Raw genomic sequence first — 14851 nt, 5'->3', positions numbered from 1 at the left:
TAAAGCAAGGCCTGAGAGTTGTGTTTGCATTCCTTTCTGTGGTGCTTGTAAGTGAGTGAAGTACTTGTGTGGTAGAATGTGGGATGGCTTCAAAGTGAACACAGACATTGGTGCTGATCCGCTGAATGCTGGGCCTACTAATAAAGGCTTGTGCTGCTATGTGTGACCTGTAGTTGCAGTGGACGTAGGACTGTAGTATTATACGGGCCTTGAGTCCAAGGACGTGCTCAAAAGGAACGTCTTGTGTTTGAAACAGTAATGTCAATGTTGTACAAACACAGACGGCTTTTTCTAACCTCCTTACGCTGATGAGTGTTTTGGCTGTATGCTTTACTATGTATGTTTTACCCAAAGTTCCTTACTATTGTGTTGTACTACTACTACTACTGCTACTAATGGAACCAAAAAAAAAAAGCAAGGGTGGTAAGGGACTCGGTAAAGGAGGTGCTAAGCGTCACCGCAAGGTGCTTCGCGATAATATCCAGGGGATCACCAAGCCGGCTATTCGTCGTTTGGCTCGCCGCGGCGGTGTAAAGCGTATTTCTGGTCTGATCTATGAAGAGACTCGCGGTGTGCTGAAGGTGTTCCTGGAGAACGTGATCCGCGATGCTGTCACCTACACCGAGCATGCCAAGAGAAAGACCGTGACTGCTATGGATGTGGTGTACGCCTTGAAACGCCAAGGACGCACCCTGTACGGCTTCGGCGGATAAACGCTCTAACACCGAACGATGCGAACACAACGGCTCTTTTAAGAGCCACCCATATGTCTAGAAAAAGAACTATTCCGTGTGTGTTTAAAAAAAATAAAATAAAATAAACCCAAAGCCTCAAAGGCTATATAGAAGTAGCATAAGTGGTAGATAAGAATTTCTATCTGTTTACGTAAAAAGAGGCAATCTATTTGTATTTTTTGTAATTAACTATATATATGTTATATATGCACAGTATTAAATATTATGTGTTCGTTTAAAACGACTTGGAAGACGGTTTTAGTAGAAACTTTTATATTTCTCTTTCATACACACTCACTCACAAACAGATAGCCTATAATTGGTTTAAGAAAGTTATAATACTTATACATTTAGGATCTATATATAGCTCTCTCTCTCTCTCTCTCTCTCTCTCTCTCTCTCTCTATATATATATATATATATATATATATATATATATATATATATATATATATATATATATATATTATAATGATTTTTCATAGAGCACGTTGTCCTGAAAGTACAACGGCGGGAAGGGAAACAAAGCATGGAGGAGGAGGAGGAGGAGGAGGAAAGAGCAGTAGGAGGTGCCATGCAGGAGGAGGGAAGAGCAGTAGGAGGTGCCATGCAGGAGGAGGTATCGAATTTTGGCCAATCAAATAAAGGTGTCTTGTCTGGTCGTCATTAGCATGTGGGTCTGTAAATAGAGCGGGCGCGAGGCGGGTGCTAGTCATTCTTTGTTCGTTTACTCGAGAAGCAGTATCATGCCCGATCCAGCCAAGACCGCACCCAAGAAGGGATCGAAGAAAGCCGTGACCAAGACAGTGGGCAAAGGAGGCAAGAAGCGCAGAAAGTCCAGGAAGGAGAGCTATGCCATCTACGTGTACAAGGTCCTGAAGCAGGTGCACCCTGACACTGGCATCTCATCCAAGGCTATGGGCATCATGAACTCCTTTGTGAATGATATTTTTGAGCGCATCGCCGGTGAATCTTCTCGTCTGGCTCATTACAACAAGCGTTCCACTATCACCTCCAGGGAGATCCAGACCGCCGTGCGCCTGTTGCTTCCCGGCGAGCTGGCTAAGCACGCCGTGTCTGAGGGCACAAAGGCCGTTACCAAGTACACCAGCTCCAAGTAAAGCGCGTTACCGCTGTCTTCATCAACCCAACGGCTCTTTTAAGAGCCACCCACTTCTCATACAAAGAGCAATCTCCTCTCTGTCGCTTTTCTCTCTCTCTCTCTCTCTCTCTCTCTCTCTCTCTCTCTCTCTCTCTCTCTCTCTCTCTCTCTCTGTGTGTGTGTGTCTGGTTGGTGGGGTGGGGGATTTCTGAAGCGCTGCTCTCCCGCGAATGTTCAGGCTTTTAGGTAATTATAGCAGTCTGCTAAATGCAGAGATGAGTAAACCTAAACTGAGTTGTAACACGGTTTCGGGAGGTTGTATAATCTGAGCAATGCAAAATGGGGCTTTAGAAGCACAAAGATATTCGTATTAAGATTGTAGCAACAGGAAGTAACTGAAAATGGTATTCTAGTAGCATGTAGTCATTCGAGGTAAGGTTCTAGAAGCACAATCATTCTAAATCAGGGGTTTCGAACTCAAATTGCCCTGGGGCAACTTTTGTTATGGTCATCTCATAGGTGGGCTGCAAGAGCATTAAAGTACTCCATGAAAGTGCACTATTCCCAAAATGTACTTTTTTTTTTATTACCATTACCAACGTATTTTATTAAACAAATTTGATCACCATATGCTGACTCAACTTCTTGCAAAAAGGCCCTGAACTGGTGGTGCTGCAAACCCCTGGATCTGATATAATAATACATTTCAGGACAACAGACATGACATGTTCCTATTTCAGGTACTTGCTGCACAGTGCCTGTTGGTGTATAATGCAGTGCAGAACAACTGCTGGACCTGCTATTTCCTCTTCTAATTTTCTTTGTACCAGCGCAACCAGTCCGTTTTTTCTGACTGTCGTGGGGCTCCGTCAGTTGTAATGCCTACCAGTCGGCTCCATGGTAAACGAGCACGCTCAAACGCGTCACACAGCTCCTGAAAAATATCTTCGGATGTGGTGCGGCCTTGCATTGGACACAAACTTAGCAACTCTTCTGTCACTTCGAACTTCTCATTAATACCCCTTTATGAAAATTGCGAGCTGAGCATTGTCAGTTTTATCTGTGCTTCCATCGAGCGCCACAGAGTATGCAGTGAAGGCTTTATCACGTAACTGATCATAAATGTCACTTGATAACTCGCTGATCCGCTCTGCCACCGTGTTAGCTGATCGCGCTATATTGTTGAACAAGCTGTTTTTTTCTGGACATAAAATATCCGCAACTTTCATCATGCAGTCCTTCAGAAACGAGCCTTCAGTGAATGGCTTTCCGGCTTTGGCGATTAATTCACTCACCAAATAACTTGCCTCAACTGCAGTTTCAGCATCCTTTTTGGCTTTATGAAAAATACTTTGCTGAGATATAAATCCTCTCTGTAGCTGTGTGGCTCGTGTTGCTCTCTCATCTCCGTTATACTTCTCATACTGCTCTCCATGTTTATATTTATATATATATATATATATTCTACTCATGATTTGATACCATATTTAGGTAATGACTATAAGAACAATAGCAGTTAGCGTGCTGGTTAAATGAAGTCTGAGGAGTGAAAATGGTTTGTGACGGCGTTGTGTGTGTTCCTAATGAACAAAGCATTTGTGTTAGAGAGAGCGCCAATAGAATAGAATAGTGGCGGGCGTCTTGTGTTTCGAACGGTGGCAGAGAAGACGGTCCAATAGTCAACGGGTGACGTAGAACGTTCTATCGAATAGCAGTCGAGCGCGTTCGAGACGCCCAATCAGCGCAGGGCGGCGTTATGGCTTAAAAAAGGCCGCGTTCGAGCACGCCGTTTATTCTGTTTTTCTATCCGTGAGGTGTAGAGCTTCGACGCTATGGCAAGAACCAAGCAGACCGCCCGTAAGTCCACCGGTGGCAAGGCGCCAAGGAAGCAGCTCGCCACTAAAGCTGCCCGCAAGAGCGCGCCGGCTACCGGCGGCGTGAAGAAGCCTCACCGTTACAGGCCCGGCACCGTGGCTCTGAGGGAGATCCGCCGTTATCAGAAGTCTACGGAGTTACTCATCCGCAAGCTGCCCTTCCAGCGCCTAGTGAGAGAAATCGCTCAGGACTTCAAGACCGACTTGCGTTTCCAGAGCTCGGCCGTCATGGCTCTGCAGGAGGCGAGCGAGGCATACCTGGTTGGTCTGTTCGAGGACACCAACCTGTGTGCTATCCACGCCAAGAGAGTGACCATCATGCCCAAGGATATTCAGCTGGCCCGCCGTATTCGCGGAGAGCGCGCGTAAACGACAACTCCGTCTAATATACACAAAGGCTCTTTTAAGAGCCACTTCATCGTCTCAGAAAACGGCAAATATTCTTTCTTGGGCTGTTTGAATATTTAGAACGTGGTACAGAGAGAAGGGGACATATATATAAATGCTTTATATTTCTATCAACATTAGCGGGGCTGGAGTATGGAAATGTTTATTATTCGTTATTAATGAGTACTTTATGATAAATATACTGCTATGTATATTACATGATTATTTGTTTTTTATATGATGAACAGTGCAGAAGAGCCATGTATTGTCATGTGAAAACTAGACAATGCACAGTAATAACGCTCATGAGCGCTGTGTCTGTGTACAATATCCCAAATCTTCCTTCTGTTCCAGGCGGCGTTGTGTCTTGTGTTGGATGGAGCTTGACTGCCCTCGTGTGTCTACCTTCGGGAACGGCAATTTCCCCAGAAGCGGTATTCTGGGTAAGAAATCTGTCATGATATTACTATTAATCTCTGCCTTCTTTTTTTTAACCCGTTCAGGATAATTATTGTTGCAGTGTAATAATGTATGATACATTACCTTAATCTTTGAAATTTCAATTAACATTAGAAATTCATTTCTATTCTCATTGCTGCTCCTATGTCACTTAATGCGTTCCGTAGGTGGCCTCATCTATTTCACTCGAGAAGATCCAGAACTAGGGAAGATTACAATGTTAATATTATATTAGAAAAGAATGTGTGTACTTTATGATGTTGATGAATATACTGCTATGTACATGATAAAATGTGAATGTATTATTATTGTTTAAACTATGTTGGCGTGCACACACATACACAGACAGACAGATATAGTGAAATCGGGGCAGCGAGCCATAAGATCCGTTATGACGTCGCGGTCAGAGTTCTATTCAATTCAATTTTATTTGTGTAGCGCTTTTTACAATAGACATTCTCAAAGCAGCTTTACAGAAATATCAACACGGTATATAGATATTAAAAGTGCGAATTTATCCCAACTGAGCAAGCCACTGAGTGGCGACGGTGGTGAGGAAAAACTCCCTAAGATGTTAAGAGGAAGAAACCTTGAGAGGAACCAGACTCAGAAGGGAACCCATCCTCATCTGGGTAACAACAGATAGTATGAAAAAGTTCATTATGGTTTTATATGAAGTCTGTTTGGCCTTAGAAGCAGCCGTAGTCCCAGCAATCTGGAATTAGAGTAGATTAAAATTCTGTGACTCGACAGAAGGAGAGAGGGAGAGAAGAGATTGTTAGGACTGTGCTTAGCGTAACAAAGTCTAGTCAGGGTAGGCTTGAGTAAACAAATACGTTTTCAGACCATTTAGTGATTTATAGTATTTTATAATCAATGCGGGATTCCACTGGGAGCCAATGCAGTGTTGATAAGATCGGGGTGATGTGGTCGTATCTTCTGGTTCTAGTTAGGACTCTAGCAGCTGCATTCTAGACTAACTGGAGTTTGTTTATGCTCCTACCAGAACATCCAGACAGTAAGGCATTACAGTAATCTAGTCTAGAGGTGACGAATGCATGAACTAATATTTCTGTATCATGTGACATTATATTTCTTATCTTAGAAATATTTCTGAGATGAAAGGAGGCTATCCTAGTAATATTATCTACATGAGCATCAAATGATAGACTGGAGTCAATAATCACTCCAAGGTCTTTTACTGCTGTACATGATGAAACAGAAAGAACATCCAGAGTTACTATTTGATCAGAAAGATTACTTCTAGCTACACATAGTCCTAATACAAGTACTCCTGTCTTATCAGAATTAAGTAAAAGGAAGTTAGTTAGCATCCAACGTCTAATGTCCTTTACACAATCCTCAACTTTACTAAGCTTCTGTCTGTCCTCTGGCTTCGCTGAAACATACAACTGTGTATCATCAGCATAACAGTGGAAGCTAATTCCATGTTTACGAATAATTTGACCTAGAGGTAGCATATATAAAGTAAAAAGCAGAGGGCCTAAAACAGAACCTTGCGGAACACCAAATTTAACCTCAGTATGTGTGGAGAAGTCTCCATTTACATCTACGAACTGATAACGATCGGTCAAATAAGACCTGAGCCAGGTTCCCTTAATGCCAACAACATTTTCTAATCTATCAAGGAGAATAGTATGATCTATAGTATCAAAAGCTGCACCTTAGTGCAGCTTTTGATACTACAGATCATACTATTCTCCTTGATAGATTAGAAAATGTCGTTTTGATGAGGATGTGTGCTATGATGAGGATTTAGACCTCATAGCAGCACAGACACCGCGTTAGTTAAAGTAGTAAACAACCTACTACTTGCTTGCTTACTTACTACTTGCTTGCTTGTGTTACTTGACCTTAATTCAATTCAATTCAATTTTATTTGTATAGCGCTTTTTAAAAATAGACATTGTCTCAAAGCAGCTTTACAGAAATATCAACATGGTATACAGATATTAAAGGTGTGAATTTATCCCAACTGAGCAAGCCACTGAGTGGCGATGGTGGCAAGGAAAAACTCCCTAAGATGTTTTAAGAGGAAGAAACCTTGAGAGGAACCAGACTCAGAAGGGAACCTATCCTCATCTGGGTAACAACAGATAGTATGAAAAAGTTCATTATGGATTTATATCAAGTCTGTATGGCCTTAGGAGCAGCTGTAGTCCCAGCAGTCTGGAATTAGAGAAGATTTGAGCTCCATCCAGAGGCAGAAAGGATGTGGATCTCTAGTATCTCCATAAATTCGTGTGGGGCTCGGCGAAAGGAGAGAGGGAGAAAAAAGATTATGACTGCGAAGTAGTAGAACAGAATCTAGTCAGGGTAGGCTTGAGTAAACAAATACGTTTTAAGCCTAGACTTAAACACTGAGACTGTGTCTGAGTCCTGAACACTAATAGGAAGACTGTTCCATAACAGTGGGGCTCTATAAGCGAAAGCTCTCCCCCCTGCTGTAGCCTTCACTATTCGAGGTACCGTCAAATAGCCTGCATCTTTTGATCTTAGTAGGCGTGGCAGATCATAGAAAACCAAAAGGTCACTTAGATATTGTGGCGCGAGACCGTTTAGTGCTTTATAGGTTAATAAAAGTATTTTATAGTTAATGCGAGATTTTACTGGGAGCCAATGCAGTGTTGATAAGATCGGGGTGATGTGGTCATATCTTCTGGTTCTAGTTAGGACTCTAGCAGCTGCATTCTGGACTAACTGGAGCTTATTTATATTCCTACTGGAACATCCAGACAGTAAGGCATTACAGTAATCTAATCTAGAGGTGACGAATGCATGAACTAGTATTTCCGCATCATGTAGTGACAATATGTTTCTTATTTTAGAAATATTTCTGAGATGAAAGAAGGCTATCCTAGTAATATTATCTACATGAGCATCAAATGATAAACTGGAGTCAATAATCACTCCAAGGTCTTTAACTGCTGTACATGATGAAACAGAAAGAACATCCAGAGTAACCATGTGATCAGAAAGATTATTTCTAGCTACACGTGGGCCTAATAAAAGTATTTCTGTTTTATCAGAATTAAGTAGAAGGAAGTTAGTTAACACCCAACGTCTAATGTCCTTTACACAATCCTCAACTTTACTAAGCTTCTGTCTGTCCTCTGGCTTCGCTGAAACATACAACTGTGTATCATCAGCATAACAGTGGAAGCTAATTCCATGTTTACGAATAATTTGACCTAGGGGTAGCATATATAAAGAGCAGTGGGCCTAAAACAGAACCCTGTGGAACTCCAAAAGTAACCTCAGTACACGTGGAGAAATCACCATTTACATCTACGAACTGATAACGATCGGTCAGATAAGACCTGAGCCAGGAGAGGACTGTTCCCTTAATGCCAACAACATTTTATAATCTAGTCAAGTGACTAAGGTCAAGTAACACAAGCAAGTAGTAGGTCGTTTACTACTTTAACTAACGCTGTGTCTGTGCTATGATTAGGTCTAAATCCTGACTGATACATTTCATGAATGTTATTCCAATCTAAGTACGAGCATAACTGCTTTGCTACAACCTTTTCTAAAATCTTAGAGATGAAGGGGAGATTTGATATAGGTCTATAGCTGGACAGTTGAGAGGGGACAAGGTCAGGTTTTTTAATCAGGGGTTTAATAACTGCTAATTTAAATGATTTAGGTACATAGCCAGTGCTAAGGAAAGAACTGATTATATTTAAAAGCGGTTTAATTACTCCAGGACAAATCTGTTTAAAGAAACATGTAGGTACAGGATCTAGTATGCAAGCTGATGAATTTGCTGAAGAGATTAATGAATCTAGTTCAGTCTCTCTAAGAAGAGTAAAACATTCTAAATATTGATCTGATATTGCTATATTATCATCTACAGGGTTAGTTATAATACTGTCTGGTTTTAATTTAATAGCCTGAATTTCACATGTAATATTTTCAATCTTACCAATGAAAAATTTCATGAAATCTTCACTGCTATGTAATGATTGAGTGTTTCTCTCTGTAGTGGTTTTATTCCTAGTTAATTTTGCTACTGTGTTGAATAGAAATCTAGAATTGTTTTTGTTTTCTCCTATGAAGGTGGAGAGAGAGACTTTTCTAGCATCGCTAAGAGATTTTCTAAAGTTCAGTAGGCTCTCCTTCCATGCTGTTTGAAATGTTACCAATTTGGTTTGACGCCATTTACGTTCTAATTGTTGAGTTGTCTGTTTTAAGGTACACGTTTGATCGCTATACCAGGGTGCTAGTTTTTTCTCTCTAATTAATTTTCTTTTGAGTGGAGCCACTCTATCTAGCGTGTAGCAGAGCGTTGACTCTAAGCATTAAGTCACCTGATCAAGTTCTATCAGATCAGACGGTGATCCAAATCTATTTAATGTCTCTGCAAGGTTATTTATGAAGCTCGGTGCAATAGCTGATGTGAAAGTTCTAGAACTAACCTGATGGTATGTTTGACAGTTGTTCCCTTTATGACGCTGCAAATCTCGAGGTTTTTAAACCTTGTGGTGTCTGAGCAGGCCTGTATTCATTTGAACAGAGTTGTATTTAAATCTTTGGTCTATCTAACCTTTTCCTTTTGTTTGTTTATCTAATGTGTTTAAGAATGGACATTGAAATAATGTCTCCAGATACATGTACAGCTGTTTTGTGACAATGTAAATTTGTATATGGAAAGGTGTTTTTTAAAAAAAAATTTTTTTTAAACATGTCAAGTAATGAAGGTATGTTCTTTAAAAACGAGATGATGATGATAATAATAATAATAATAATAATAATAATAAGCTATTGTTAAATAGTTCAGAAGATCCGTGTATCGTCCTTGATATGTGAAAATGATACAATTTATAGTAATAACGCTGATGAGCTGTGTCTGTGTAAAATAGCCCAAACCTACCTTCTGTTTCAGGTGGCGTTGTGTGTTGCGCTGGATGGAGCTTGACTGCCCTCGTGTGCCCAACCTCGGGAACGGCAGTTTCCCAGCAGCGGTATTCTGTCATAAGTGTACATTTGTAGGTAGGCCCGAGTGGGGTGAGAAATATAACATGGTTAATATTACTGTGTCCCCTTTTTAACCCGTTCATGATCATTATTGTTTCCATTACAAAGATAAAGGTAATGTTCTTCCTTATTTGTGGATATTCTCGAAGTGAAATAGATGAGGCCACCTAGGGAACACTAAGTTACCTAGGAGAAGTGATTAGAATGAAATGTCTAATAACATTAGAAATACATTAATAATGTTATTATGATAGAAATCAAGGTGTGTACTTTAACATTATAAAATATACATAGCAGTACATTCATAATCATCACCATGATGTATGATTATGTTTTAAATGTGTTGTGGTGCTGTCCATATACCATCTGTCTGGCCGGCGCGCGCACACATATAGTGAGATCCGAGCAGTGTTCCGAGTTCTAGAACTATCCTGATGGTATGATTGATGATTTCCCCATTTATGACGCCGTGAGTTTTCAAAAGTTGTGGTGTCTGAGCTGGCCTCTGTATTCATTTGAACCGAGCTGTATTGAATCATTGGTGAATCTAACCTTTTCATTTGGTTTGTTTCTTTGTTTGTGAACCTAGCGTGTTTAAGAATGGACATTGTCACAAAGCAGCTGTACAGATATCTGGATATATAATTCCCATGTAAAAGAAAAGGGAAAAAAACCTTTCCATGTCAAGTGATGAGGGTATGTTCTTTAAAAATGAGAATGATTTGTATGCAATTCAGAAGACCATCATGCAGAGGATTGTGGCCTACTGAAATGCTGGCAGTGTGGCCACAAATCGAAAGAATGCACCAACACCGCCTCCTGCACTGTGTGCAGAGCTGGGTCACACTTTTTTTTTCCTGCCCAAGATCATACGCTAACCGTTTTAAAAGAAACAGTCAAAAATCATCGGTTTTGCCAGGCCAATCCCAAAAAAGAAATAAAGATGAAGAGCAGGATATTGAAAAAACTGAAGGATCAACCACCATCAATGACAAAGATAAGCCAGACACTGTGGAATCCACTGTAAATTCAAAACAGGATCATGGGAAATAAGTAAACTCTTTGTCCGACAGTGAAGACAGTGTTTCGGGAACATCAGATGAAGAGGACAACCCTTCTGATGGAGCATCTGGGAGTAACTTCAGCGAGGATTCCCTAACTCCTGCTGGAAGACCCATCACCCATACAAGCGAGGAATAGCCAGGGTGGAAAGAATGGAGAAGGAATGTGTCATATGTATGCCTGCTTTAAAATATTATGTCGTTTTCAGATTTAACTGTTGCTCCATGCAATGTTGGAGGTATACAGGCAAAAATTAATAGAGTTAAAAAGTCGAAATACCACCTACTGTAATCGAGACCAAGATGGAGAGCTCCTCTTGCAGTCCAGCTGGTTGAATGTGGAAAACATTCGTTCATCAGCTTACCAAACCGGAAAGAGTTTGAGCTTTGTTCTAACAGTGAACGTGCTCTGATTGTCTTTTTAGAGCTATTTAATACCAACGATGACAGTTGGAAAGACTTTTGTCCCCCATCAATATGGACATCAAGACGATTGTCATCACATTTTGGACCGGCCGAATTATGGATGATGTTGAACTTTATATTAAACGTTACTGAGACATTTTAAAACCCGTCGAAAAACCAGTAGATCAATTTGGTCTTTGGTCCGGAGTCCATCAGTATCAAGTTAAATTAAAAAAAATGTAAATGGCCAATATGTTAACATTCCAAAGAGAATCTCTCTAGGCCCGTATAATGGGCAGAATATTTATCGAGGACAAGTTGCTAGAAGTTTTATTTGCCAGTCTGAAGATCACCATGCAAAAAATTGTGACCTTACTAAATGCTGGCAATGTGGCCAATTGGGACATAAAAGGAATGTACAAACGTCTCTTTGTGCACTTTACGTGGAGCCTCGGGACATCATTTGTTTTCGTGCCTGAACTCCTACGCTAATCGGTTTAATTCAAGTATTCGCGAGAATCCTTCGGATCTACCTTCTCTTCTTCTTCCTGCTTCGGAGCAGGAAGCAGAAACAGAAAAATATCCAAAGTGAAGAAATTGTTACGTTCGTCATTGAGGAGAAAACCGAGAATACAGAGTTTACATTACACCTGGAACAAGACGACGGGGAAAAAGTGGATAATTCCAGTGACGAGGAGAGCAGCTCCACAGACAGCGACACTGAGACAACTGACGAAGATACTGGCTCCGAAGGAGCTTCAAGATATACATTCAGCAAGGACTCCCTTGCAACGCATGAGAAGATGAACACTTTTACTCAAGCAACAACAGAAAATCAGGGAGGACTTAAAAGAAAAGAAAAAGTCGAGAGACACTTTTACCCTTATTACAACCCCCTTTTCGGAACCGACGGGAACTAGGCCTACTTCTCCGATTGAACAGGATTTAAAGCGTCTGAGATTTTAACAGAGGTGTTCTTATCACACATCATAAAAGACAATCTTAGCATCCGTTAATTTTAATTGTAGGAGAAAACTGGTTAATTTTGAGCTTTTTTCCGCTATTATCGTCTTCCTGGTTTAAAATCTCGCCATGTGCCTGTGACGTGGTAATGTACTATAGTACATTGATGAGGCATAGGTGTCTGTTATTCATGAGCCAGTATGTTCCTATCTTATGAGAAGATGCTGTCTTAATTAGTCATGACAGCACGTGGTGCTTTCCTACAGCTGTAGTAGATGAGAGAAGCGTTCTAATGGGAAGGAGGTGTTTGTTTCAGTGGTGCAAGAGTTCGAGTGTGTTTTCTTGGGAGAGCTATGAGAATTGGATAACAGTGGACTTCGGACTTGCTCATGAAAGCAGCTTGCGTCAACACAATGATCCCGAGGACTTTTCCATACCTTCAAATGAGGTACATGTGTAATTTTTAACCAACAGTTTTACTTGCCTTTTGAGCTAATAAAACCGCTTAAAGCTCCGCGGGCCGTCACGTGCAAAACTATACAACGAGAGTCCGGGTTGAAGGGAAGAGCCTTCACCTTTTATTGGTGAAAAGCTCGAGCCTATTAGCTAGCTACCATTCCGACACTTCTCTCATCAACGCTGCCTCCAGTTTTGTTTTATGTTTTCCTCCATAGTCTCTCCAGGGGCTAATGGTTCAAATAGATGGGGCAGAGGACCTGCACTGCTATCTATTGTGTCTCCATTTAGAACTGGGGATTCGGGAGGAGAGAAGTCCTCTGCCTCATCTGCAAACTTTTTGTCGCTAAAAACACATCTTTATTGCGAGTGTTCTGAAGGCTTGCCTGTCTTTGACCTATTCCCGTAAGGATGATATACAGGCTTGGTTGTCTGTGCCAAATAGCTGTAAGGCCGATATAGTGGCTTTACAGTGAAAACGTTATCCCCGTAAGGCTGGTATACCGGCATTACTCTGCTATGATTCCTTACTTATTTAATTATTATTTTTTGACCCGGAAGGTTGATGACGTCACGACGTCATTACGATGAAGATGATCCAAGCGTGAATGTTGTTGATAAACTTATGATGTAATAGTAGAAGTTAACTAAAAATGCCAAAGCGAAAAGCTAATCGTGTTCCAGCTAAAGTTACACCTACAGTGAACACAGGTACATCTAAAACAGTGAAAAAAAGAAAATGTACACAGTTACACAGGCGAGAGCAAGGACTCTAGATAGTGACAGCAGTGAAAGTTCAGGCGATGTTGAAACCGAAACTGATAGTGACGCAAACTCTCATGATTCATTTGATTTGGCACTAAATTGCATTTATTCAAGGGCATTGACCACGCTGATGCTTGTATGGTACTTCTAAATGAGTATAAGGATTTTAGCAAGAATTTTTCGTAATTTCTCTAGTTAAGAATTGTGCTCTAAGTGGAGTAAAAACACTGAACTGCTTCATTTTCAAAGTAATATTACACAAATACATTATTATAAGTTGTTTCAAGGCCTAAAAATGTTAAAATTAAAATGTTGATTTTGGGGCCCAATTTTGGCCCGGGAACTCAGGGTTGGCGTGCTGTTTCTATGGGGAATATAGGGTTGTGGGACATAATACTGTGGGAACTAAGGGGTAAGAGGGTTAAAGAAGAGAGGACAGGATTTAACATCACCAGATTTGGGCAGTACCGTCATCAGTACAACGAACTGAGATAAGAGGAAATTGAAAACCCGACTTATGTGGACATATGACTTTAATGTTTTAACATCTCATGGTTCCCTCTATGTTAACTGTTCTTACTTGTAATGTTCAGTCGATATCCAATAGATACAAAAAACTAAATATATTAAGTCAAGAATGTTTGGATATTTCATGTATCCAAGAAACTAGACTAATTCGTATGAGGATGTTGATAGTACAAAAATATGGTCTAAAGGTTCGTCTGTGTTCTCAATCGGAGAAAGCAAAGCCGATGGAATAGCGATTTTATTTTTTCATAATAAAATTAAATTCATTAGAATTTGTGAAGTAATCCCAGGAAGATTAGCCTTTGCAGACGTTTATTATTGTGACAGAAAGATTAGAATAATGTCAATATTGCACAAGATATGGTTAGGAAAATTCTGCTATGTAACAGAAGAGCAAGATAGAATAGCGACTAAACCATGTCAAATTAGGAGGGAGGGTACTTTCCTAAAATCCATGATGATTGAACACCAATTTAATAATGTGTTTATGACTTTATTCCTAAAAAGAATGGATTTTACAAGATGAGATTCTATCTGTAAAACCAGTATAGACAGTTTATGTAAATAATAACTTTGAAGTGAAGCACTACACAACAAAATTGTTGGTTGATTCTGATCACCTAACTGTTATTTGTGGGGTTAGTTTTAAAGGTGAAGAGAGTGTGAATTATTGGAAATTAAACACACAGATCCTGAAATGTTCTATGATATCAGAATTAAAAGAAGAAATAAACAGAATTAAAACTTATTTATATATATTTACTAATCATCATTGTGAGTTATGGGAAGTTTTAAAAAGTCAAGTTAAGAAATGTTTTAAATAGAAAAGTTATCTTTTTAATAAAAAAAACCCCTGAAAAATACAACACGATAATGATGCAATACATACAATTAAAGCTCAAAAGCCCAAGGAGACAAGAATGTTTTAGGCAAATTAAAAAATAATAATAATAATAATAAAAAATAAAAAAGGTAACATAATAAATTTTTATTAAATATACAGGTCATAATATGGAAGAGTCTTTAAATCAGACTAAAGTAATTAATTTGTATAATAAAAGAAAAGAAGGCATTCTCATCGAGGCAATAAGAGCAGAATACGGGGTTATAATCCAA

The 14851-nt window shown here is 39.8% G+C and overlaps 3 protein-coding genes across 3 annotated transcripts; all 3 read left to right on the top strand.

The window, feature by feature from the left end:
* The first annotated feature begins 395 nt into the window (after positions 1 to 395).
* Positions 396 to 1108, top strand: LOC128618372 (histone H4-like). Its single transcript, XM_053641939.1, has one exon. The coding sequence runs from the start codon at positions 396 to 398 to the stop codon at positions 711 to 713; it is 318 nt and encodes a 105-aa protein (XP_053497914.1). The 3' UTR covers positions 714 to 1108.
* Positions 1109 to 1285: 177 nt separating this feature from the next.
* Positions 1286 to 1933, top strand: LOC128618143 (histone H2B-like). Its single transcript, XM_053641597.1, has one exon. It carries the CDS (start codon positions 1481 to 1483, stop codon positions 1853 to 1855), a length of 375 nt encoding a protein of 124 aa, XP_053497572.1. The 5' UTR covers positions 1286 to 1480; the 3' UTR covers positions 1856 to 1933.
* Positions 1934 to 3321: 1388 nt separating this feature from the next.
* Positions 3322 to 13983, top strand: LOC128618141 (histone H3-like). Its single transcript, XM_053641596.1, has 3 exons — positions 3322 to 4075; positions 4452 to 4540; positions 9466 to 13983. The coding sequence occupies exons 1-3, from the start codon at positions 3669 to 3671 to the stop codon at positions 9570 to 9572; spliced, it is 603 nt and encodes a 200-aa protein (XP_053497571.1). The 5' UTR covers positions 3322 to 3668; the 3' UTR covers positions 9573 to 13983.
* The last annotated feature ends 868 nt before the right edge of the window (positions 13984 to 14851 follow it).

This window comes from Ictalurus furcatus, chromosome 14 (genome assembly GCF_023375685.1).
Source record: "Ictalurus furcatus strain D&B chromosome 14, Billie_1.0, whole genome shotgun sequence".
NCBI lineage: Eukaryota > Metazoa > Chordata > Actinopteri > Siluriformes > Ictaluridae > Ictalurus > Ictalurus furcatus.
This window is presented reverse-complemented; position numbering and strand designations above follow the sequence as displayed.